The following is a 25905-nucleotide window of genomic DNA, read 5'->3' as shown; positions in this document are numbered from 1 at the left end:
ATAAATTAGTAGCACTGCATTAAATTGTCAGCCTTTATTCAACATGAAAATTACATGGCACTTTAAAACACAGAAATAATGAGCAAAGCAATGTAAAATGAACTAATGTTTTATAGCTATAATTTAAGCAGTTGAGTTTAGTATACTTTATGGAAATACATATTAATATAAAACTTCATTAATTCAAAATAAAAGAGAACAAAGATAGACTTTGTGTCAAATAGTTTGGGCAATCCTGGTCAGAACTTTTATTACAAAATTATAGAAAGGCATTTGTTGGATAAATGAATGAAAATGGTTGTTCAAATAATATGTTCAAAATATGTAGTATAGGTATTAGTTTCTATACATTTGTTCTAATTTTAAATTTTAATGCTTTTTATTTTGTTGTCTTTAAATAAACCAGAAGAATCCTTATTTCAAAAAAGAATTTTAGTCTTCATTTAAAAAATTCTTACCACAGGTGTTTGGTATGAATTATATAATGTATTCTACTGATCAACAGGTATGAGATACTTTGTAAACAATTTTAAAGGCCAATAGTAATTGCTACTCTCTGATCTCTACCACTTAATACACTGATGTCTTTTTGAAAATAAAGTGTAAAATTTTCAAAAAGATGAAAATTAAAATTAAAAGCATATGGATACATTTTTCTGTAGAAAGGAAAGCTTTACCTATTTCCTCCAGGGCAGTTTCACAAGGATTCTGTCCCTTTACAGTGGTGCATGAAAAAACACCCTCAAATAGAAAATGAATCAAATCTGAGGTACTGGATCTGATAGTATGTCAACATGGGACATGGAATTATGTTAAGCCAAAATATTTATCAATTTTGACAAGAAAGGTCAACGCAAATTCTTAGAAAGTCTAAACCGTGTGATACTCAGTTCAGTACTTCCAAATATATAAGGCAATATTAAAAACTGCTAACAAAGGCTTGGAGGACAGTAAGGATAATTTTTTACTATGTCAACAACTTATATAAATGTTCATGTAGGGGCGCCTGGGTGGCTCAGTTAGTGAAGCATCTGCCTTCGGCTCAGGTCATGATCCCAGGGTCCTGGGATCAAGACCCGCACTGGGCTCCCTGCTCAGCAGGAAGCCTGCTTCTCCCTCTCCCACTCCCCTGGTATGTGTTCCCTCTCTTGCTGTCTCTCTCTGTCAAATAAATAAAATCTTTAAAAAAAATAAAAAAATAATTGTTCATGTAAAATGTTTGAAGGTCCCTGAATATTTTAATTCCTTTTTCCCCCTTTTTAACCACTAATTTGCTATTTTTGAAGAGTCTAGCTAAGAAAATAAATTTAAGCTTAGGGAAATTATGACCATTCTGAGAAAATTCTGAATTGTTCATAATTTCTTGGTATTTTTCTAAGAAAACCTATAAACTGAATTTATCAATTAAGAATCACGAAAATGCCTACTTAATGTCCTTAAGCTATTTCTATAATATGTTCCCAATCACCCTCTCATTCTTCGTTGAAAAAAACTAGAGAGCTTTTATAAAGGACAAAGGTATCCATAACCACTTGTTTTTTAGAACAAGACAGTATATAGCAGAAAACTTGCATGGAAGGCTGGGGAAGAATGTGTGTGGAGGGGGTGGGTAGATGCTCACCCTGCTCAACACTGACAAGGCAATATTTTGTTTGGATGATGACAGAATGGAAGAACTGATCCTCAAAGACTATAATGTTACAAAAGGAAATTAATTAATGGGGATTTCATTGTGTCACCAACCCCTTTTACTTTTTTTGTAGGAGATGAATCAAGGCGTTCCCATTTTAGTTACTAATAGATTTAACTTCAATTTAAGGTTGTTTTTTTCATTTATAACTATTCATTTATAACTAAGAAAAGGTAACTATGTTGTCACAAGTATTCTGAAGTTCAATTAATTCTGATAATCATCCTATTTGGGTTCTTACTCCTACTCCAATTAGTATATATGGTTTATATATAGTGGTTCTGGTTTAATATAGTGATCATGCCCAAATTCTTACTATGTTATATGTAAATTTTTTTTAAATATGTGAATTGCTAAATGGAGCCTTATTTCACCAACATTGAGAGAAATATCTTTGTTGCTTATTTTTTAAATATATTTTTAAATGGTGTTAAATGTATTCATGTATTTATTTTTTAAAGATTTTATTTTTAAGTAATCTCTCCACCCAATGTGGGGCTCAAACTCACCACCTCAAGGATCAAGAATCCCATGCTCCACTGACTGAGCCAGCCAGGTGCCCCTTTCTTCATGTATTTCTAATTACTTTTTACATAGAAAACAAAGTTTAGTATTAAAAGTAGATAAAATGTTCTTTTCTTGTATAGTAGAAAGAATTTAGAAAGCTATGAGGAAATAGTTTCCCTCCAGAAGTATCAAAATTTCACAGAACATCTCTTGACTCAAGCCTTGATTCCCCTAAGACAGGAGTTGGCAAACTGCAGTCTTTTTTTGTAACTTAAGTTCTACTGGAACATGGCCACCCAGATTCACTCACATGTTGTCTATGGCGCTTTCATCCTACAATAGCAAAGTCCAATAGCTGCCAGAGAAACTGCACGGCCCCCAAGGCCAAAAGTATGTACCATCTGGCCCTTTACAGAAAATGTTTGAGGACCTCTGCCCTCGGATATCTAAGAAAAATATTCAAGGATGTTCAGCTCTGTTATTTTAAACAACATTGGGTATGATAAAAATAAATCTCATTTTTTTCTCTTCATATTATGAAAAATTTTTAAATGAGTGTTTACATTGGAATACTACTTTGAAGCTTAATTTCTAAATATTTAAGTAAGAACAATAGCTTTGCCAATTCTTAGAAAAGGGATTTACTTCATTTCACTTAAATCTCATAATAATTACAACATCAAAATGTAAACTATGTTCTGAATCTCATGAACTTCACAATTATCTAACACTTGTTTATTGACACTATTTTCTCAAAAAATAGTTTAACAAAAGAAAAGCAAATTTACATTTATTTGCATTGTTACAACAGTCAACTAGTTAATAGTTTTCAAAAAGTATTTTTCAAAGTAAACATTTAAATAATGAATTTTATGCCTGAGAGGTAAAATCTTGTTTGGCTTTATAATAAAAATATGCTCATTAATACAATGTGGTAGATGTATGCGCATACACAAACAAATGGCTGAAAGCTTTTGTTACCCATATATAAAACATAACTTATTGAATGCCGAAGTGTATTTTTTATATCGTAAGTTAAAAGCTTTAAAGCAGTGATGATATTTATGCAAAATTAAAAGTGCAACATGCCCTTCTGTACAAATTGTAAGTGCCGCTCACTTACATTGTTGATAGATTTATGCAAAGCTTCACCCAGAGAGTGCCGCTAGGAAGAAGAAAAATCAAAGGAATAAAGGGAAACATTCAGAAATCAACTAAGTGAAAGAAAGAGGGATATAAACGGTAGAGTAAAACACAGGACATTAATTATAATATGCTCAAGAAAAAATAAGTTGAAAACAGTTCTGAGAAAGGAATTAGACAAAAAAATTTAAGACACAATCTAAATTATCTGTAGTCCCTTAAAACAGTATCTGATGTTTGTGGGAATGGCAGACTTACCTATGCAAAATACTGAAGGCCAGTACATATAAATCAGAGTTCACTTGAAAAGATAATGGTTATTGAAGGACCTAGAAGAAATATTACTGTTCTAAGTTCCTCCCAGAAATCTAAAATATAATGCTTCAAAGCATTATACTCAGTACTGGTATAGTATGCTCATGACAGATTTCTCAAGAGAAATGAGCAGATGAGAACTGAAACACTAACTTGATTGTCTGCATAATTTGGAGGCCAAAAATAAATGAGTTAATCATTAAAAATGTGAACATTTAATAATAATCTGATTTTATACTTGGGGGAAAGAAGAGATGCATTTATATCTTTTCAATCCTATTTTCTAGGATATATTTTGCAAAATTACGATCTGGGTTTATTTTTCAGAAGTTCATTCCAATTTTGAATGACATAAAACAACTGGAAAAACCCACACCCTCTCTTTCCCCAAATATGGGGGAAAATATGATTTCATTTTCAATTGCCTCATTTTTTTTTCTTTCCAAAAATACAAAATAGTATTTTGAAGTTATATTAGTATTTTTTTTTAAAAGATTTTATTTATTTGACAGAGAGAGAGAGACAGTGAGAGAGGGAACACAAGCAGGGGGAGTGGGAGAGGGAGAAACAGGCTTCCCGCTGAGCAGGGAGCCCGGTGTGGGGCTCAATCCCAGGACGGGGATGACCTGAATCAAAGGCAGATGCTCAACCGACTGAGCCACCCAGGCGCCCCAGTTATATTAGTAATTTAAGTAGAAAAGTTCCTGTGAAATAGTTTTTACTTTGGACATTAATCAAATTTTCAGACAGAACATAATTTTTTTTCATAATGTGATTACTCCTTGGTGTGTCATAAACTAAAACTTGTTTTTATCTGGTAAATAATTTTTTACTAATAATTTAGACTAATATGAGATATAATTTAGGATATAGTATAGTTATAAAAGTAAGTTGAGAAAAAAGATTAACCTCTATCTGGTTATTCTATAAGTGCTCAATGTAATGTTTCTCATATATATATAATACATAAAATTATATATGTAATACATAATATACATTTTATATATACATACACAATTTTTCTTTTATATAAGTTGTGTTAATTTTATTTACTTTCTCTTTATGCTTTTTCATATTCAGTATTCTTTATACACTAATAAGACACTTCTCCAGACTTGGCAAAATTTATGAAAAGCTGAGGGATTTTTAGTTGTGTTTTTTTGTTTTTGTTTTACCTCTTTGTATTTCTCAGAACTGATGTCCTAGTACTAGAAGTTAATTTGAAATGTATGGCATTTACTTATGAAGTAGATTTTATTTTTCATTCTTTAAGCTATCATCAGACAAAAATATGTATGTTACTTAGGATTCCTGAACTAACTGATAAAATTAGGCTAATATGACAGATCATAAAGTGGCATGCCAGTTTAGAATTCCCTTAGGAATTCCAGATTTTGGATTTTATACAACAGAAGTATATTAGAACACTTGGAATCTAAACTCACAGGGGCACTGTCTCTGTCAACACAGTTAGTTATAAGCCATGGAAACAGCTAAACCAAAAGGCATGGTCTTTGAACTGTGACCTGGGGTGACTCACATCACAGACCTGGCTGTGGCAATGGGGAAATGCACTCATGCTATTGGGTCACAACCCTTATTGGTTAATACGTAAATGAAGTAAGATTTTTTTCATTTAGAAAGATCTTTATTGGAGTATTATTAAATTCCAGGAAATATCTTAAGTAGAGAGTGATAGAGAGAGTTGAATAAGACAAAACAAATATACAAAAAAAAAATAAATAGTTGATGATAAAAGCTATGATGAAAAAAAAGATTGCTGTGATAGAAAATGACTAGAAGTGATACTGGGTTGATCGTAAGAAAACATCTGTTGAAAGAAGTGACATTTTAACTCGGAATCAGTGAAAAAGCCAGCCACGAAATGCGATGATTTGCCCGGAAAGTGTACCCGGGCAAATGGATTAGCCAGCGCAAAGACCCTGAGGGGGAAGTGAGCTGGGAGTGACTGGATGTACATGTGTGTATGTGTGTTGGGGGGGAAGGTTTGTGAGAATGACATGAGATGGGTGATTTTTTGCAGGGCCAGATGGCTTATGGTCTTGTAGGGCCATAAAAACAAAGAGCCTTAATTCAGTGAAGTACCTTGAGAGAATTTTAAAAGGAGGGGAATGGTAAGATCTGATTACATCATAAAAGATTACTTCGAGCGCTATGAAGAAAAGTGAAGTTGGGAAGACTGGATAGGAGGCTATTACAATGGTGACTTGGCCTAGTGTTTACTAGGGGTGATGGAAGCAGACAGAGCTGGGGTGTTTTGGAGGTGGAATGAATGGGACTGACAGATTACATGAGAGATAAAGGAAAGAAAGAAATCAAGGATGATGCTTCAGTTTTTGTTTTGAGCAACAAGCAGTGCCAAGAAGTAAAGATGATGGGTTGGGGGATGGTGACTGGGAATCAGTATTTCGGAGTCAGACATGTGAAATTTGAGATGCCTGTTAGCCAACCATGTGATTCTGAGTTCAGGTGAAGAGGTCAAGGCTAGAGATTTAACTTTGCAAGTCACTGACATATAGATGGTATTTATGCCACAACACTAGATGAGATCCCCCAAGTTAAGTGTCTTCTTGAAAGAATATTCCATGGGGGCGCCTAGATGGCTTGGTCGTTGAGCATCTGCCTTCGGCTTGGGTCACGATCCCAGGGTCCTGGTATGCCCCACATCGGGCTCCCTGCTCCACGGGAAGCCTGTTTCTCCCTCTCCCACTCTCCCTGCTTGTGTTCCCTCTCTCACTGTCTCTCTCTCTCTGTCAAATAAATAAGTGAAAAAAAAAAAAAAAGAAAGAATAGTGGATGAACTAAAAATCTGTACGCAAAAATATTATTTGGCAAGCATTCTATATAAGCAAGATCCATGTTAATAAAAAATAATACCCTATATAATAGTCAATTTGTTTTAAAACATCTTAAGCTTGTCAGTTTTTGAGATGAGTGAAAAGGGCCTCAGCACATCCTCTTCAATAGATAGCACTCATACCTCAACATAGAAGGCTTACTGAATGTGTTTCAGGATTTCTTTTCTTGAAGGACGAATATAATCAGACTTTCAGATAAGTGAGAAAGCTAAAAATAAGTTAAAAAGTTGCTGCACTTAATTAGAAATTTAAAGCTTCGTTTGTAAGAAATTATGCTCTCAGGAGTCATCTCATTGTTCTATACCTGAGTTTATTCATTTAGAAAATAGCACAAGGTTTTACATGTTTGCCATCTGTAAATATATTAGTATATACATATTGAAATCCACTGAATTACCAGCTTTTGAAGGACAAAGATTATGTCTTATTCAGAGTTTGTATCCAAAGTGCCTAATGGTATGTGACAAAAAGTAAATAGGTCAATAAATACTTATTTCAAGACTAAATGAATGATACAGACTTTTATTTAGTTTTTGCACTCCCTACCTTACTTTTCCTCTCCCCCATAATAACAGAAGCAGTAAAGAGAAAATTTCAGTTAAAAAGAAAAAATTTAGAAAAAATACATACATTGGTATCATGCAGAAATCCTGTAGTCAAGACTTAGAAATGTATCCTCAGAGAAATGAACTAATGAGTATATCAAGTATACTAAATATTTGTCCAGAAAATATTAATCCAAACAAAGAAAGATTGCCAAGAGGGAGAGATATTCATTGAATGGCACCTAACTTGTCCCGCTGTAGTCTATTCTCCATACTGTAGCCAGAGTTTTGAAATTATAACATTTGAATATTTCACACTACTGATTAAAATCTTTCAACAGCTCCTCATTGTCCTTTAGACAGAGTCCCAACAAAACCCCAAATGATCCAACCTGCCTACCTACCTCCCCAGCCTCTGGTCTCCAAGGAAAGGTATATGGGGGCTGCCTGAGGGCCGTTGCACATATGTCCCCTTCTGCTCAGAATGCTGTCTCCTTCTCCTCTTGGCCTGATTCCTTCTCTTTCAGGTCCTAGGTAAATGATCCCACAGTCAAAGGAACCTTCCCCAAGTTCCCAGACTATGTTAGGTCCCCAGGGTACACACGCTGTGTATCACAACTGTAATGAGTTAATGTGTCAGACTGTTATTTCTCTTTGCCTTCCTTTCTAGATTATAAGCAACGGGAAGGCAGAGTTCATTATGACTCCATTATGAGTCTAGCACACTACATGGCCTATCAGAAACACTAAATTCTTGACAAATGTCAAAATGCCATCCAATGTCCACAGAATAAAATTCTCATTACTAATACAAGAAATGTCATTTATCAAATTTTTAATTTCCTTGAAATAATATGTACACTGATCTTACACTGCAATTCAAGTAAAATGTTAAAGCTTAATAAAATGTTCTAAAATTCAATATTTAATATATAATATGGTAATTTCTTAAAGCAAATTATGTAGTCTTTTTCTAATATTAATTTCAAGGTTTACTACAGAAAAGTAACCAACAAACCTAAGTTTTAGAAGTGACAATCACAATTTTAATAATTCTCCTAAAGCAAAAAAAAAGAAAAATTCATGAACAAGTGTTCAGTATTTAAACTAAAGTTGTAGTAACAGGCATATAAAAAATGAAATTAAGGTGAAGACAAACTAATATGTTAGATAATTCTTAATGCTTTTCTCAGATTATCTTAAATAACTTTATAATCATATACCCATTGAACCCTTTCAGATCCCCAATGCTTTTTTTTTAGTATTTTGTCATTTGAAATTAGGAATATGCTAAGTTTGTTACTACAATGCTATCTAAATGTTCGTAAATATTTTTCAGGTGTGAAGGCACAAACTGTTCTGCATTTCATCACAGGTCTTACTATAGTATTTTGCAGAACAGATATATACTTAGTACACAATAATTTCCCAGTATTTTAAAGCATCTCTTTTTAAAGCCAGGTGTAGATATCACTGTTCTATCTCTTCACTCTCTTCTCCTAAATGTACCAATTTAAGAACTGGATAAACTTATTCTAAAAAGGGAGTTTTTGGTAGGGAAAAGAAAATTAAACATTTTTAGATTTGCAAATTAATTCAGAAAACAATTTAGTACTGTTAATCTTGAGAAAAAAGTCTCAAGAGGAAGAACACTAACAACACTAAGTCGGATAAAAGAGGATAAAATACAGTTAAAGTAAAATAATATCATCAATTTTTTGACTGAAGAGAACTTAGAAACAAGCTTCCATATTTACTAAGGAAAATACTGCATACTAACTTTGAATCCAGGAACTGAAGTATGAAGAATAATGGATGTTGGCTGGTTTTTGGTAGACTTTAATTCCATTCCACATTTTCTGAGGCCCTACCTGCTATTCACATTCTCTGTTCTATCTGGTTTCTCTCTTTCTCCATATGTTCTTTCCCTTCACTCTTTCTGCTGTTTTTTTCTTTGACTTCCCTTTTCCTTACTCATCTCTTTTCCTAGGGCTGAGGCTGGATCTCTGATGTTTGTTCTACATAGTTTCCTCCTCTCCTAATTTCTACAAAGAGGATTTAGAACCTTCCGGGTCAGCTTCATTGATCTCCTATCACTGCTCGGGGCTCTGTCAAGGTCTTTGAGTTAGCTGGGAGGAGCTGATTATTCAGCTCCCTTTCTAATATCTCTACCTCAGAATCCATCTATTCTTCCATTAAAAGGTATTACTGTTATTCTTTTAAAACAAACATAAAAACTGATATAAATATAAATATATTTTTTCAGTAGGCAGAAATGCAATTTCTTTCCTTCCTAACATCAAACTTAAGAGTTAAGAGATGGAGCTAGCAGAATGAGCACTAAGCTAAATTTACTCCAAATTTTTGTGATCTAAATAGTACAGACCAGTGCTATCGAATAGAATTGTAATTGAGAGCCACGTGTGTAATCTAAAAAGTTTTTAGTAGCCATATTTTTAGAAAAGTAGATTTTTAGTCATATATTTAACCCAATATATCCAAAACATCATCTCAACATGTAATTATAGCTTATAAAAATATTAGTGAGACATTCCATCCACTTTTTGTACTAAGTATCTGATACCCAGCATACATTCTACAGTGACATCTCAATTTGGATGAACCTCACTTCAGGTGCTCTAGCAGTCGTATGTGGCTAGTAGCAACCATCTTGGCCAGCACTGGTCTAGAAATCAGAACATGGTCTGTAGCAGCCTGAAGAGACTGGCTTCTCCATTGCTCTCGATCAACATCACTTATTTTAATGCTCTATTTCTTATTCATGTCATTGCCCTTTCCAACTGAGTGTGAAAAATTCTAAAATTTCCTGTGATGTAGAATCAATATGTCTAAAACCAAACTTACCATCTCACCACCCCACTTCCCCCCAGTTAAGTAGTTCATGACCTCCCTGTCTCAGATGCTCTTCTTCTGGTTATCCTGGCTTTATTTTTTTTTTAATTTTTTTATTGTTTTGTTAATCACCATACATTACATCATTAGTTCTTGATGTAGTGTTCCATGATTCATTGTTTGTGCATAACACCCAGTGCTCCACGCAGTTATCCTGGCTTTAAATCCTCAGTCAACTTTAACATTTCCTTCTCCTTTAGCAAAGTATTCCATCAAATTTCATGATTTGTTCCTCTATAGTTTCTCTTGTATTCTCAGTGAAACAGGTCCTAAATGGTTAGAATTATTCATATATTTGACAACTTCCTCTTCAGTCGCTATGCCTCAGTTTTTGTTCATTCCATTCAACAACTATTGAGTGCCTACTATATGCCAGGCAGTTTAAACAGCTGGATATGCAACTGTGAACAGTACAAAGATCCAGCTTTCATGGAACCACATTCTAATAGGGAAAAGAATCAATATGGGGCTATGTAGTAGTACATGTTCTGAAGAAAGACAAAGCAGAGTACGAGGACATAGAGTGATGGAGGGTGCTATTTTAGAGGAGGTGGCTAGGGAAGATCTTTTTGAAGACTCAGGATTGAGCAGAGAATTGAACAAAGTAAAAGAACAAGCCATGAAGATCTGGGGAAAGTGGGTTCCATGTGGAGGGACTGGCAGGTGCAAAGGCCCCGCAATGGATTAAACGTGTGTGTGTGTGCGTGTGTGTGTGTGTGTGCGTGCGTGTGCGTGTGCATGTGTGTGTGTGTGTGTGTGTGTGTGTGTGTTCGTTCCAGGAACTCCAAGTCTTCCAGTAGGACTACAGAAAAGGAAGGGAGTGGCAAGAGATGATGTTGGCAGGGAACAAATCATAAGGCTACTACAGGCCACAGTAAAAGTGTGGATTGTAATCTAAACGTAGAAGATTTGAAGCAGGAGAGTAACATGATCCAACTTAATATTTTAAGAGCATCACTCTGGATGGTTGAGAAATAATAGGTAGGTGGGCAAGAGAAGAAGCAGGAAGACCAAATGTAGGTTCCATTCACAGTGTAGGAGAGAACTGCAAGTAGCTTGGACTAGGGTGGTAGTGGAGGAAGTGCTGGAAATGGGCAGATCCTGGGTGTACTTTGAAGGCAGAGCAGCAGGAACTGCTGATGGATTGGGTGCACGGTGTGACAGAGAGGAGTCAAAGATGGCTGAGCAGTAGACGGATGGCAGTGTCTAGGAGGAGCAGTCTGGCTTAGGTTGAGGGGTGATGGTTGGGTACATGATGTGTATTCAAGAGTTCTGTTCAGACATTTTGGATTATCTATATTGAGATGTCTCCATTTCCTCCTCATTTCAATATCACAGCCACATTAAGCTCCCTAAAATAAAAATTTCAACATGTTATTCTCCTATCCATAAACCTTCGACAGAATCCTATAGCCTACTGAGTGAACTCTGAACTCCTATGACTGGAAGTCAAAATTTTTCACAATGACCTATCTCCCCAACTGTCCCCACCTCATTTTTCTGTATTCCTCATAGTGCCTGGAAAATAAGAGTATATTCAATAAAATGTCAAATGAATAAAAATATTTGGTTCATCCTTTACCCTATTTGAAAGTCACACTTAAAGCTGACCTCTTTAATGAAATTTTTCCCAATCACATTGGCTATGTCACTCTCTATTCTATACTCCCACCCAGTGGTTAAGTTGGTAAGTATGTAATAGCTCTCTGAAAAATAAAGCCCTGATGTGTAGCACGTGCTGGTACTGTGTTGTAAATACTCCCACCATCGATGACTGCTAGCCACCAATATGTCCCGGAATATGAAGTTAAGAAGGCCTGCACACAGTCAGGGCTATGTGAGCTGGGAGGAGCCAGATCCAGCACATCACTGCTCCTAGAGTACAAACTGTCCAGACCATTTATGGTCACTCACTGCAGTGACTTTTACTGTAGGTAAAATGCTATCAGATTGGAGGTATGTGGAGGCTAAAAACTGTGTCAGACACACGGTGGCTATAACCCCCGAAATAACCTTGGGCTTCAAAGCTCAAAATGAAGTCAGACCCACACTACAAAGTCCCACAGTTCTATGTCTGAATGATTGTCTCACAAATTTCTCAGTCCATGGATCTGAATGAGGGAATTGGAATATTAAGTCATCATACTGGACCTAAAATAAAATTTGCCCTGAAAAAGGTGAAATAAAGGAATATATGATGACATTTTAGGATCACAAACAGAAAATATGATCACAGAGCACTCTCTATGCTCACTTTTTTTTAGAAAGAGTTGAAGAGTAAAAATGTAGTTCTTTTGCTTTAAAGGAATTCAAATGCACACTGATTAGCCCAGGAAGTATACCTAGTTTTTGGACTAAGGGGTAATCAATGGACAGAAAAAAAGAACACAATGAAACATTAAAAAACTAAAAATATGAAGTTAGACTCTGATCAGAGCACAGAATAAAAATAATAGCTTTGGGAAATTTTGATAAAGAACATCTGACTGAAGAACAGTGAAACTCTTATGCCTTTCTTTGTCCATTTCTTGATAGGTAAGTTTAAATCAAATTTAACTCTCAAGAGATTAAGTTCAACATGAAAGATAAATTATTTCTTCTTGGCTCTATGCAGAATGAAATACAGGTAAACCAAGGCACAAAAATAGACTTGTGTTCAGTTCACTCAGAAATAGTTAAAATATGTGAAAACACAGATCCTCTGATACTTTTCACAATGTATGTTTCTGCCTAAGGTCTGGCTCTTCCAGTTCTGTTCTCCATTCTTACTCCTTAAAGGTCCCAAAGCCCAAGCCAGATCTGGTTTCCCGAAGTGCAGAAGGGTGCTGGCAGTGCTAGGAACAAGGGGATGAGTGAGGCCAGTAGTAATAAGTAGAGTGAGATGGTTGTAGGGCTCGGAGCTGGGGGCGGACAGTATGAGGACCAGGGTTCAGAAGGAATCAGGCAAGTGGAAAGTAGGAGAGCAGGCACACCACACTGGCTCTAGGAATCCATCCACAATAATCAAGAGAACAAGATCCAAAGGGCCAAGGAGGGAGGGGTCCTTTGTCCATAACAAAGTTGTATTAAAAAAGACTGCTGGTCCTGCTAGAAGTTTCTGTCCTCTGACATACTTGGAAAGAGTGCAACTTTGATAACATAATACCCACTTTCACTTCAGTGTGGAATCGTCTGTTCAACTGTTTTCCTAACTTTCTTCACGTACATAAAATCCCAAAGATGTAACAGCTATTTTCCAGTTTATCTACGGGAATGTGTATGCCCTCTAGATTTTAGAAGTGGGGAGAGGGGAAGATATTATCATTTTGGAAATAGGACTGATGGCATAGAGCAGCACAGAACAGCTTCATCTTTGGAGGCAATTAATTCCTGGTTATATTGATATTTATGGTTAATCTGATCAAAAAATTATTTCTGTAAAGTTGGCAAAATTGGAGCCATTATGTAATAAATTACTTCACGACACAGAACTAAAATAATAGGCAAAACATTATGTCCTCTCAGGAATAATCAATGCAGAACAGATATTGGTAAAAGAAAAAAAAAAAGAAAAAATATCAGAGAAGCATGGATGAAATCTGACAATTTATTTTAAGAGAGATTACATGAGTAATGAAATAATCTAAGAGAAAACAGGTGGGAGAAGTGGTAGGTCCTCTTTACAGTGCCAAGTTCAGCCAAAAAATGTCTGGGTCAATACTTTGTGATTAAAAAACAGGCAGACTCTCAGGGGTATTTTTCATTTTTATCATACAATTGAACTAATCTTTTTAAGTATAGAACATCATAGAAGAGTAGTACCACTCTACCCAGGAAAACTGTCCTTCTAGGTCTCTAAATAGGAATGAAAATAAGTATACAGAAGGTAACCAATAAACAATGCTAACCTGGTGCCCAACTTCTAGTGAGAGTTGTTTTCTTTTTGTCTGAATTTCAAAGATTTCAAATTTATTCACAAAAATTCATATATATATATATACATATATACACACTTCCTTTTCAGGGTAACATTATTAACTATTATGAAAGATCAGACACAAATCGGCAGGCGCCAAGTACTCTTGAAAGATACTGCATGTATGTATCCTCTGTTATAAGTTATCTTCCAGAAAGCCTATCCTGTTTATTTTGAAATTCATCATGATCACAAATAGAAAGATAATAGTAGATTTCTAGCACTAAATTATGGAGCTGCTTCTTGTCCAAGTTCTGTACTTGCTTATCAACTAGTGACTCATGCAGTCAGTCTTATTTAATAACAGGCTTTGCAGGAGAGTGCTAAGAATTCATAAATTTAGAAGTTGTGTAAATGAGTGAAAATTCATTTAATTATAGTTATAAATGGAAATAAGTGAACCTAACATAAGAAGATAGATTTAGGACATAAGATAGACTTAGGGATATCACTACCTTTTGTTGATAACATTTTGAAGTGTAACAGGCAACATCCTTCTGCTGAGAAAGAAGTAAACTGCTCACTTCTGGTACGGCTTTAGGCATTCAGGATGCATTTAATAAATTTTACCTTCTGGGGCCCAAGTGATAGCTAATGGCTTGAAAAAAGATTTTATACTTTCAAAATATGGGTAACTTTTCCATTTAAAAGTCTCTAATGTGGTCAGTTCAAATATTAAGCCAAAACCTGTAAATTCTTCTCAGAATTTAGGACTGCATTGGTAACATTATTTAGTAGAATGTTTTCACAAGTTAATAAATATATCTCCTTGATTTTATACATTTTTAAAATTTTAAATTTGCTGTATGAAAAATAACAAAATACAGTAAATTAACATATAATGTTTTATAATGTTTTCCTGCCTAGAGAATGTCAAGGAAAATGAACCTTCAGAATGTAGAGACTATTAATTACCTGGTTTAAGAGATCTTCTACTTTCTTCTGCCATGAATCCCTGGCTGCATTTTTTTCTCGCTCCTTTAACTGCAAAAGTTGAGACATGGCTGACTTCTTATCCTCTTCATGTTGAAGTCTTAACTCTTCACGAAGTTTAGAACACTCCTGTCTAAAATAAAACGAATGCCTTTATTTTTAAAGAGAATTATTCCTCTCAGTAGCTATAGTATAGTTGTTCACGGTTTTTTTTAAGTAATTAATCCTCAAAAGTCAACTCAGAATAAAAGCGGTTATTTTTTAGTCAGGCTTACAGGACTGTAAGGTAAACTGGTAACTTACCTAAGATTATTAGTTCATCAGCTATTAATGGCAGAATAGGTATTAGAATAAATAATTTATTTATTTAATATAATATATTAGAATAAATAACCTCTGACCTGAGGTTAGTATTTTGTAAAGAAAATAAAATCAGAAAAAGTATTCAGCCAGAAAAGGAGAATAACAATTTCTCTACATCAGGAAAAAAATTCATTAAAAATACTGTCACTATGATTTTAACAATAAGACAACATAAGCCATATAACAGGAAAACATTTTTGCACATCTGTATTGATAAGATTACATTACAGAGTAAAAAATGTACCTAAGGTTTTCAGTCCATTTTATTTCTAAGTCATGGGCCATTCTGTCCACTCTGAGCTTCTCTTCCTCTTTCATGGCAGCAAGTGTTTCTTCATGCTGTTGCCTTGCTTGTTCTAGCTCACCCTGAAGAATAAAAACTTTTCAATGAAAACAAGTCTTCAAAAGCAAAGTCATTGCTGGTTATTTCAAATAAGCAGAGCACTTGCATTATAACTTAAATTCCTACAGCACAATAAGTGATAGTGCTATCTGTAACGATTACTGGAAATTTTCAGATAATATATGGCACATATATTTTAAATGTCCTTGTGCAAACTATATTTCATTAAGGCTTATAATTTTACAAATCATCTTGAATAGTTTAAAGCTAGCATAATAAATAATCTTAACTTTCCATATCATGGGTATCTATTATCTTCATATAAAAATATACACATTACATAGATATGGTATTCAAATTCATTTTTATATTCAAAAGTCTGCTGTTTATTGAAAACTGAAGCATTATAGCTCTACCTCACTGACACAATTAAAATAAGTGATAATACTATATAGATGAAATACCTGTGGCTCTCTGGAGCCCAGTGCTAGAGGTGACCTGTTTGGACAACACGGCAACCCTGGGGCCCTGCTGGCCGTGGAGCTGCTCTTCGGCTACAACAGATGAGGAACAGATGATGGTGCTTCCTTCTGTTGTAACAATGACCCTTTCTGGATCATCCACTTACTAAGAGCATGTGTCAGAGCATTGCTGAAGGGCATATCCAGATTAATGGGAGAGAAGAACATCATTGTTGAAGCTGCCATTCTCCATTGCTGACCTGGCTATAAACAGTAAACTCTGGGAAAACTGGATCTGGCCATCTTAGCCAATGGTCCTTTTCACTAAGTATTCTGCCTCTAGGAACTACTACTTTTTCCATCACAGGCAGCATTAAATGGGGTAGAATACTTAAAAAGTATTTCTTTTATTGAATGCAAAGTACTTTATTAGACATCAGTGGGTTAAGGAAAGAGATAAAGAAAATACTTGCTCTTTTTTTTTCAAGTGTTCCATATCCATCACCTCCTGGGATCCTCATAACAATATGGGGAGGTGATAGTGAGGAAACGGGAGCCTCAGCAAGGTTTAGTAATGCCAGAAACTATAAACTCCACACTACAGATTTGCAACTGTTTAACTAATATTATTATTATTGTCATCAGTATCTTACCCCTTATTTACCAACCATGGCCTAAGGTGTCTTAAGGGGAGAGTCGCCTTACCTGTGACTGGATCCTCCACAGGTACCAACAAACAAGTTGACATATAGTCAGGGACCAATATTCACTTGATGATGGGTTCAGTTTTATAATACACAACAGAAACTCAGCAGGGAGGAGGGGGAAAAAACTCCCATCCAGACAGAACACCTGTTAAGGAGCCTTCCTAAAGTTGTGGTAAACTGTGATGCAGCACCTACATTTTCTTGATTAAAGTTGTCCAGCAGAACAAAAGATGAACAGTTGCTAAGGTTTTGCTTACAGTTTTTATTAAGTTCTACTACTTGATAGAAGAGCAATGTAAATATGTGCAAGGACCTTAAAGAAATGAAACTGATTCAAATTCCAAGCTAAAAAATTTAAATTTGAAATATTAATAAAAGGCAACATTTCCTGAGTGCTTACTATTTTACTAAGCACTGTGCTGTAAATGGTTTACCTCATTTAATTCTTACAATAGTGGCATGAGGTGTATTACTATCCCCCGCCACTCCTGCATTGTGCAGGTGAGTAAATTGAGGATTAGAATAAATAACTTGTCTGAAGTGACTAAGTGGTGGATCAAGAATTCACACCCAGCCAATCTGACGTCAGGGCCCACACTCTCAGTCACCTCTCTGAAGGAAAAGTAAGAACTCTCTGGATACTATCCTCTTAGTTCTTATGGATGCTTTTCTCTACTTTCTGAGGCAATGTAAATATTTGCTCTGCTGCCTGAGAATGGAAGGCCACAAAATTTCAAAATTTGTAGGTCATAGAGAATTGCTTTGTTGCTATACATGAGAGTTCGGACTCTTACCAATAAAAGACTTGTGCATCCTAATTGTTATGGTTTGAATTGTGATCCCAAAGAGATATATGGAAGTCCTAACCTCCATGTACCTCAGAATGTGAACGTATTTGGAAATAGGGTCAGTGAAGATGTAATTAGTTAAGAGGAGGTCTTACTGGAGTAGGGTGAGCCCCTAGTCCTAGGTGAAGGGTATCCTCCTAAGAAGACAAGGTGAGGACACAGGAAGAATGCCACTGACCACTGAGGAGGAAACTGAAATGTGCCACCAACCAAGGAAGGCCTGGGGCTACGAGGGGCTGGAAAAGGTGAGGAAGGATTCGCCCTCCTAGGCTGAAAAGGGAGAATGGCCCTGACAACACCTTGATTTTGGACTTTCAGCCTCCAGACTGTGAGAAAGTAAATTCCTGTTGTTTTAAGCCACTTAGTTTTAGTACTTTGGTAGGAAAGCCCTGTAAAACTAATACACTCCATACAATGTGATATTTAAGCAAAGTAAATATTTTTACCTTGCTAATGTTTAGATTATAGCAGGTATTATAAAATTACCTCAACATTTAATAGATCATCTTTGGTCTCCTTCAGCCTGCCTTTAGTCAAGTCGAGCTCATTCTGAAGTCTCTCCTGGGAGTCCTGAAGACTAGCAATGAGGCCTTCTGCAGAGCCAAGACCTTGTTCACTTTTCTTCACCAGATCTTGGAGGCGGCCAATCTGCAAGTACACACAGTACTTTTAATATACTTCATTGTTATTGACCAGCAAAACAGCCAAGTTTTTTTTCTTAAAGTCTTTTCTTTAGTGGTAATTTTACTGAATGGATCTTTTTTGATGAATTTGGAAGAAGCACTCAAATAATCAGGATAGCTTTCATCTGTTGTTGTTGTGTGTGTGTGTGGTTTTTTTTTTTGTTTTTTGCAAAGACCTCCATATTTATGATTTCCCTCTTTCATGACAACCATGTGAATAAGTGGATAACTCAAGTCCCCATTTTAACAAAGAGAATTCCTGGTTCTATCAAATAATCAAATCCCTCCAAAATGGAACTGGAACAAGATGAAGATTATATCAAAGACAGAGGGAAAAAAGTATTTTTTTAAATAAAAATATTTTTAAAACTGCTCTTTAAAATGGAATCACTTATACTTCATTTGAGCCCACTTCTCCTGCTGGTTATAAAAGTGACTGATTTAGGTCAATACTGACGAGCTGCGAAATGCATATTAGAATAAGTTGTGATTTCTTTGTTTCCATACAAAATTTCCTCATGAAGTTAAGAGTTGAATTTATACACTCTTGAAATTAGGGGCTAATAAGACAATTTGTTGATTAGGCAGACCCATATCTTCAAGTTATGAGCACTAAAACCAATAAATGAAATACTTTATCTAGGAAAGTGTTATGAAGTAAAAATCTCCTTTTTATAAAACAGCCAATCTTATCAAAACTCTATAGGAATGAAAACTGCTAATTTTAAAATAACACCTGAAAATTCCCCTTGTAAATACAGGCATCACAAGGAAAACTGCAAACATTCTCTTTCAGCCTCCTCTCAATTCACCACCCCTCTTCCTGTTCCCTTTCCATGCAGATGTTTATATACTGAACAATTCTGGTGAAGGTAACATTTTATCTTGTTAGTATCTTTAAAGGGATGCCTACCTTATACAATGAGCTGGGAAGCTTCCATTTTTTCTGGGCTCTGAAATATTTTCACAGTTACAATTTATCTGTTTCTTAAAATTTTAATAAAATTCACTCATTAAAATCCTCTGGGCCTAGTGCCTCTCTAGATACATGTTGGGAGTATTTATTTCATGGTTATAATTGGTTCCATCAGATTGATCAACTGCTTCAAGTCACTTTAGAAATTTAAAATATTATACAAAGACATCTTTTTTTCTGATTTAAAAAATGTAATAGCATATTTGCATATAATATTCATTTACCATGTTTTAGAATTTTCTTTGTCCCTGAATTTATGCCCCCTTTCTCTAGTCTATCTGGCTTATTTGTATCTTCCCTGCTTTTTATGTTGCTCTGGCTTGCCATAAATGTGTTAAAGGGTGAATGAATAATATAAGGTGTAACAGAGTTAAACAGTATTGAACCTGGGGCATCTGCTAGCTCAGTCTGAACCCTTGGGGTTGTGAGTTTGAGCCCTACCTTGGGGGTAGAGTTTACTTTAAAAAAAAAAAGAGTATTGAACTTAGTAAAAAATCTAGTTTCAAGTTCTTGGTCTGCTACTATAAAATAAGAATAACAATACCTACCTCACAGTTATTATAATATTTAAATTCAAGGATATACAGGAAAAGATTCTTTAATTAGAAAGCAACATACAAGTATCCGGTACCAATCAGTAAGGAGGGGACGGCCAAATTTATCAACATGGAGAAAAATTTTGTTCCACAATCCAGATAATTTTCAAATGAATAAGATTACATGTACAAATAGAATACATGAAAAAACTTATAGAGAACAGTATTCTAGTTATTACACAAAGAATTAAAAGAGAAAGTCTGTTCAAGAAACTAAGTAAATTAGAGACAGAATGAACTTTTAAATGGACAAAAACTTTAAAATGCTGCACAATTAAACAAAAGCAAGTAATAAGTAACGAACACAACTAATTAAATTTTGTTTTCATATAATATAATAAAAGTGGATATGTAAGGAACACATCTATTGTCTCCCAATATCAAAATCTCTTTTTGTCATGTGGGGCATCTACCTTTCTTCCCTATGGGTCCATGTCAACCCAAACCCAGGAATGAACCTGGCACTCCCTTGAAGCATAAACCAGTTAGGTAGTCTCATTCTGTTGGCCATGGGGACTGGTTCAGAGGCAGGCACAGTGATCTCCGGACTTTTACAGGAGTTCCTAAAAAAGGTCTTTTTCCAGTAGCACATATAACCTGAGAGAATGTATTGAGAATGTATGACAAATCCAATTTGAGAAAAAGAGAAGCCGAGTTCCAGCGTAAACAATTTCAGTTCTGAATCTGGTCATGCCTGATGCTAACATTCCCCTGGACTTTTCCAGTCAACATGATTCAGTAAATGTCCATTGGCTGGTTTGAGCTGGGATTTCTGTCACTTGCAGTAGAGATCAATCCTCTGATTCCTCTTGAACATTGAGGGAATAGAAATCTCTTCCCTGGAATATTCACTCATGCATGCTCTTCTCTGATCCAATCTCCTTGCATTGCCTGTGTCAGTTTTTTATAAATTACAAATATGGACATGAGTATAAGCCCTGAGACCAAGCAAGCATCCACTTATTTGTACTCAGCGTCTTCCAAATGCTTCGTGTTCCTCTTAAGATAACATCCAAAATCTTTCAAGGGCTTACAAGGCCTCCAAGGCCAAGCCCCTGCCTCACTCTCCAGCCTCGGCTTGGCAGCTCCCCTCCTCGGTCTTTACGCTCCTTGGGAAAAGTAGCACTGCAGTTAAGAACTGAATTCTGAAATCCACTGCCAGGATTGGAATTCTGGTTTTACCCACTTACTATGTGACTGGGCAAGCTCCACAGCTTTTTTGTAACTTGATAACTAGTAATTAGAGTATGGAGTTATTGAGAGAATTAAAGGAAAAAAACAGTATAAAGGAGAGACTATATAAAACAATGCCTGGGACATAGTAAGAACTAAGTAAATATGAATTATTATGATAGTTGCAATCACAGTTCCACCCACAATGACATCCTTCAATTCCCAGAAAATTCTTGTGCCTCAGGGCCTTTGCAGAACCTTTATTCTTGTGGCAAAGCCCTGTTAATCACCACCATTTTGCAATATTTGTCAGACTTGTTCTTGTTTCTAAATTTCTTCTATAAACAGTGCTGAAATTTTGTCAGTAGTATTTAATTATTTGCTTCTGTTAAATACACTGAAATGCAGGAGTCAAAGGGCATGCCCATCTTTAAGGCTTTTAATAGTGCTAAATTCTTTCCAGGAAAATTATACAATTTTATATTCCCATTAGCAGCTTTTTGTGCTTATTTCTTTACCCATATCAACACTTCATGGTCTCAATTTTTATCATTGTTAATTTTATGGTAATGGGAATGGCATCTCATTAGTTTCATTTCCAGTTTTTAAATTGTAGCGGTTAAAATTATTTTTTTTCATGTTCTCCTTTAGCTCATTAAAAAAATTAGGGTAGCTGTATTTTTTAATGTTTTGTATACATCTTTAAGGTGTTAAAGACATGAATTTTGTTACTCATACACCTTGCCAATCACTTATTCCACCCCTCCCTAATTTTTCCTCTCTCATAATTTTACTTATGGTGTGTCTCGATATACAAAAATTGTAGCTTTAACTGTACAAATATTGTGTTTTTAGTTCCTAACATTGCCGTCATGTGTCAAAAGGCCTTCCTTGTCCTAAGGTTTGTCACTTGTACTTTCATATTTTATTTATATTCAGGATATTACATTTCAACCTGAGCCCATCCAGAACATCTCTGGTATAAGGTTGAAGAAGAACTTCATTTTTCTCTCTTCTTCCATTGATGTAGTCTTAAAAGAACAGTTTCAGATTAAACCTGTTAAATCTAACGTCTGTCCCACTCTTCCACTGACCTCGTAGGAAGCTCCTCAGAGAACCCTTGATGGCGTGACCTCTCCAGGTCTCGTACTTCGGCTTCTAATCATTGTGTGACAGTGTGAGGCACTAGGCACTTCCAACTCTTGAAAGTATCTGTTCTCATATTTTTCTCATTCCCATTAGTTCTCATTCTCACGCTTCTGATTTCTCCTTCTCCACCTTTTTCCCTGGCTCTGTTAACTCAGTACTGGTGCTACTGGTGCTCCTCTTTGTTACCAGCAATCTTCTGGTGAGCTCTTCGGTGTTAATGGCTTCAGTGACTGCCTAATCTTTAGCTCTAAGCCCGAACTCTCTATTTAGTTCCAGCCTAGATGTCTTACAATCCCCTTAGGTCCAAACAACTCAGTGTCTTGCCATTCCTATGGATCTGTCCTCCTGTAATACCCAGCTTCCCAGAGTGGCATAATTACCTCTCCAAACACCTGAGCTAGACACCTGAGGCTTTTTCTACCACTTACCACATCAAGTCCTGTAAATTTTATTTTTTAATAATCTTCTCCACTCCCAGGTTTTGCCTTCCTAGTCAAGAAGCTAATCAACTCTTGCCCAGACTATAGCATCTTAAGTCATCTACCCAACTCTAATTACCAGTCCCCTCCCATACAACTCATCCCCCTACCGCCACCAGGATTCTTTTCCTGGGACCATCTGAGAGCGGCAGCTGCTGCCCTGCTGCTAGCACTCGATCATCAGGATAAATTCTGAAGTCTTTGCTACGGCACAAGAGTCACTCATAGTTTAGCTTCAGCTTCCCTTTCGATCACAGTTCCTGACAAGTGCCATATCATCAAGTACACTAATTCTCAACCACGGTCACTTCTGCCCCCAAGGACTGTGTCTGGTTGTTACAACCGAAGGGGAACGGTTGTGGCACACACTACTAGTATTTAGTATGTAGAGACCGGGGATACTACTAAACATCCTAAAGAATGATCTGCCCAATCAGTAGTGCTGGGGTTGAGAGATTATAGTGTAAGGACACTGAACTGTCTGTCTATGGCTCACCAGGGTGAGTACCTACATGACCATACTTACACCGTTCTTTGTACCCGTACTGTCTTCATCACTCATACGTCTGCAAATTTTCATTTACCTTTCAAAGGCCACCTCCCATACCACATTTAAAAATTCTCCAATATCACATTCTCCAGAGCTTTTATGAATGCTTATGGTAGAGAATCACTCCCTCCTCTGGAATTTAAAAATACATTGTATTTATCACCAGTCATAACAGCCCCTTGAAGCTATGAGTTCCTTGACATTTTGTCAAAGTATCCCTACCACCTAGAAGATAGCATGCAGTCAATAAATGTTTCCTAAATCATAAAAGATATGCAAATATTACTGATGTTACTGGACTCTAGTTCCAATTTTTCTGGAGACCACTTTAGTAATAAGATACGAGACCTGTAACATCATTCCTACTCTTTGGCCCAGTAATTTCATTTAGGGCAAGAGCTAGACAAAAAGGAAATAATTTTTAAAAATGAACAAAAGTATTAATAAAAGGTCAAATATTGACTTACCAGTAAAAATAAGACCCTGATAAACAGGGCTGAGAGAAGTCCTCTCTAATATCCCATGCTCCTCAGGGTCTCAGGGCTCATGGCTAACATATGCCTTGGTTGGTCCCTGATAAGGACACGGAACTGCCCTTAGCACAACCCAATCTTGCTATTCTGGCTCTGGCCTTGCATGACAATCCTCCCCGCTCAAGTAAGAGGGGGCAACTCCTTAAAATTATTACTATTTATAATAAAATATTTAAAACATTAAATGTTCAACAAAGAAAATGTTTAAGCAACTATGGTAAAGATATATAATGGAACACTATATGAATATTTTAAATGAGTAACATGTAGACAAAAGTGGAAATATTTATATGGAATAAAGTTTTATAAATCAAGTACACAAAGCATTTGTGAATGTAGATTGTAACCATATTAAAATGCACATATACATATTAAATACCATTAGAAAATCTGAAATTCTGAAAACATTCCTCAGGTTATTTATTTATTTATTTATTTTGGTAAAACTGCTTAAGTTCATAAAGAGCACTACTCAAAATTTTAGCACCTATCAATCAGTGTCTCTGAATGGTATATATTATAGATATTCCAGAACAGAGTTTAGAAACTCAATCCTTGGGGTGTCTGGGTGGCTCAGTCGGTTAAGTGTCCAACTCTTGATTTTGGCTTAGGTCAGTCTCAGGGTCGTTAGATTGAGCCCCATGCTGGGCTCTGTGCTGGGTGCCTGGCTTACGATTCTCTCTCTCTCCCCCTCTACCTCTATCCCTCCCCGCCACTTAAAAAAAAAAAAAAAAAAAAGGAAGAAACTCAATCCTTGTTCTCTAGATCACAGCAATAAATATCCTGTTTGTCCTCTATTACCTAAATGCTAGTGTGCCCACTACAGGAGCCAGAGAAATGAGTTATTTGTGTGTTGCAGTAGGCTGAATTCTAACATGACCCCTCTCTGACTCTCACTTTCCCCAGAATCTATGCATAAATAATGGGATATCACTCCCATAACTGTATTATGTTATTTAGCAAAAGGTATCTTGCAGATATAACTAAGATCCTTAAATTGACTTTAAGGTCATCAAAAGAGAGACTATTCTAGTTGGGCCTGACATAATCAGGTGAGCCTTAGAAGAAGTCAGAGTAGTTCGAAGCCACAGAGGTTTTCCTGCTAGCCTTGAAGGAATAAACTGCTATGTTAAGAAAGGAGGCAGCCAGGTTGCAAGGGCTTGAGGGGGGTTTTAGAAGTTGAGAGCAATTTCTGGCCAACAGCTAGCAAGAAAATGGGGACGTCAGTCATACAGCCAAAAAGAAATTAATTGAAAAAGGACCCTGTGCCTCACATGGGACTGCAGTGTGGCTGTCACTTTGATTTCAACCTTGTGAGATCCTGAGCAGAGGACCCAGCTAACCTATACTTGGACTCCTGACCCATAACTAAGTCGACTTAGTTTACAATGATGAGTTTTACTCATTCGACAAATATTTCATTTACAAATAATGATCTCCTACTATGTGTTAGGCAGTATATCAACTGTGATATAACATTTTATAACAAATCCAAATGATTTTTAACAAAATACTGAACTATATATACGCTTAAAAAACTTACATCCAGAAGAAAATCTACAACTTAAATGTTATAAGACATTTAAAAAGACCATAATAGTTAGATTTATTGACCATTCAGCCTAGTATTTTGTCCTCAAAAGGTGATCCCAAATAACATTTGATGGGATAACAGGATTATCCTCCACCTGAGATTTTAGATTCATTAGCTTCCCTTAATATCCTAATATGATTCTGGCATTCATGAACTGATCACTGAAATCCACAGCTGACCTATTTATGTTTTTGGTTTTTATCATTTGTAAGAGTATCAAGATCCATCTTATGAAGATAATACATTCTTTTTTTTTAAAACAAGCACTTTAGTCTTTATGAAGTACCCCCTAATTCTTTCCTCCTGTCTTTCCATAGATATACCTACTTTCCACCCAATAAATATAAATGGAATAAACTCAATTTAAAAGGTAAAAACTTAAAGTGCGCCTGAGTGGCTCAAGCAGTTGGGCGTCCAACTCTTGGTTTCGACTCAGATCATGACCTCAGGGGCTCTGTGCTTGGTGCAGAGTCTGCTGAAGATTCTCTCCCTGCCCCTCTCTTCCCTCTCTGCTCCTCCCACTTGCGCTCTCTCTCTTTCTCTCTCTCTCAATAAATAAATAAATAAATA

The 25905-nt window shown here is 35.9% G+C and overlaps 1 protein-coding gene and 1 long non-coding RNA gene across 9 annotated transcripts in view; one reads left to right on the top strand and one right to left on the bottom strand.

The window, feature by feature from the left end:
- Positions 1 to 18252, top strand: part of LOC113926944 — an 82063-nt gene extending 63811 nt beyond the window's left edge. Inside the window, exon 3 of the long non-coding RNA XR_003521452.1 lies at positions 18125 to 18252. This is a non-coding gene — a long non-coding RNA (uncharacterized LOC113926944). The remainder of the gene's footprint in view (positions 1 to 18124) is intronic.
- Positions 1 to 25905, bottom strand: part of FAM184A (family with sequence similarity 184 member A) — a 111033-nt gene that overhangs the window by 27567 nt on the left and 57561 nt on the right. For 5 of the 8 annotated variants that reach the window (XR_003521451.1, XM_027602382.1, XM_027602379.1 and 2 more), the window contains exons 7-10: positions 18089 to 18250; positions 15488 to 15609; positions 14863 to 15013; positions 3321 to 3362 (exon numbers count right to left, since the gene is read on the bottom strand). Coding sequence is in view for 7 of the 8 variants with exons in the window: in XM_027602382.1 (XP_027458183.1) it covers positions 3321 to 3362; positions 14863 to 15013; positions 15488 to 15609; positions 18089 to 18250 (477 nt within the window). In the remaining variant the exon portion in view is untranslated. The remainder of the gene's footprint in view (positions 1 to 3320; positions 3363 to 14862; positions 15014 to 15487; positions 15610 to 18088; positions 18251 to 25905) is intronic. The other 3 variants (XM_027602383.1, XM_027602378.1, XM_027602381.1) reach the window with 1 other exon arrangement.

This window comes from Zalophus californianus, chromosome 7, assembly GCF_009762305.2.
Source record: "Zalophus californianus isolate mZalCal1 chromosome 7, mZalCal1.pri.v2, whole genome shotgun sequence".
Classification (NCBI taxonomy): domain Eukaryota; kingdom Metazoa; phylum Chordata; class Mammalia; order Carnivora; family Otariidae; genus Zalophus; species Zalophus californianus.
The sequence above is the reverse complement of the archived record's forward strand: the minus strand, read 5'-3'. Positions and strand labels throughout refer to the sequence as shown.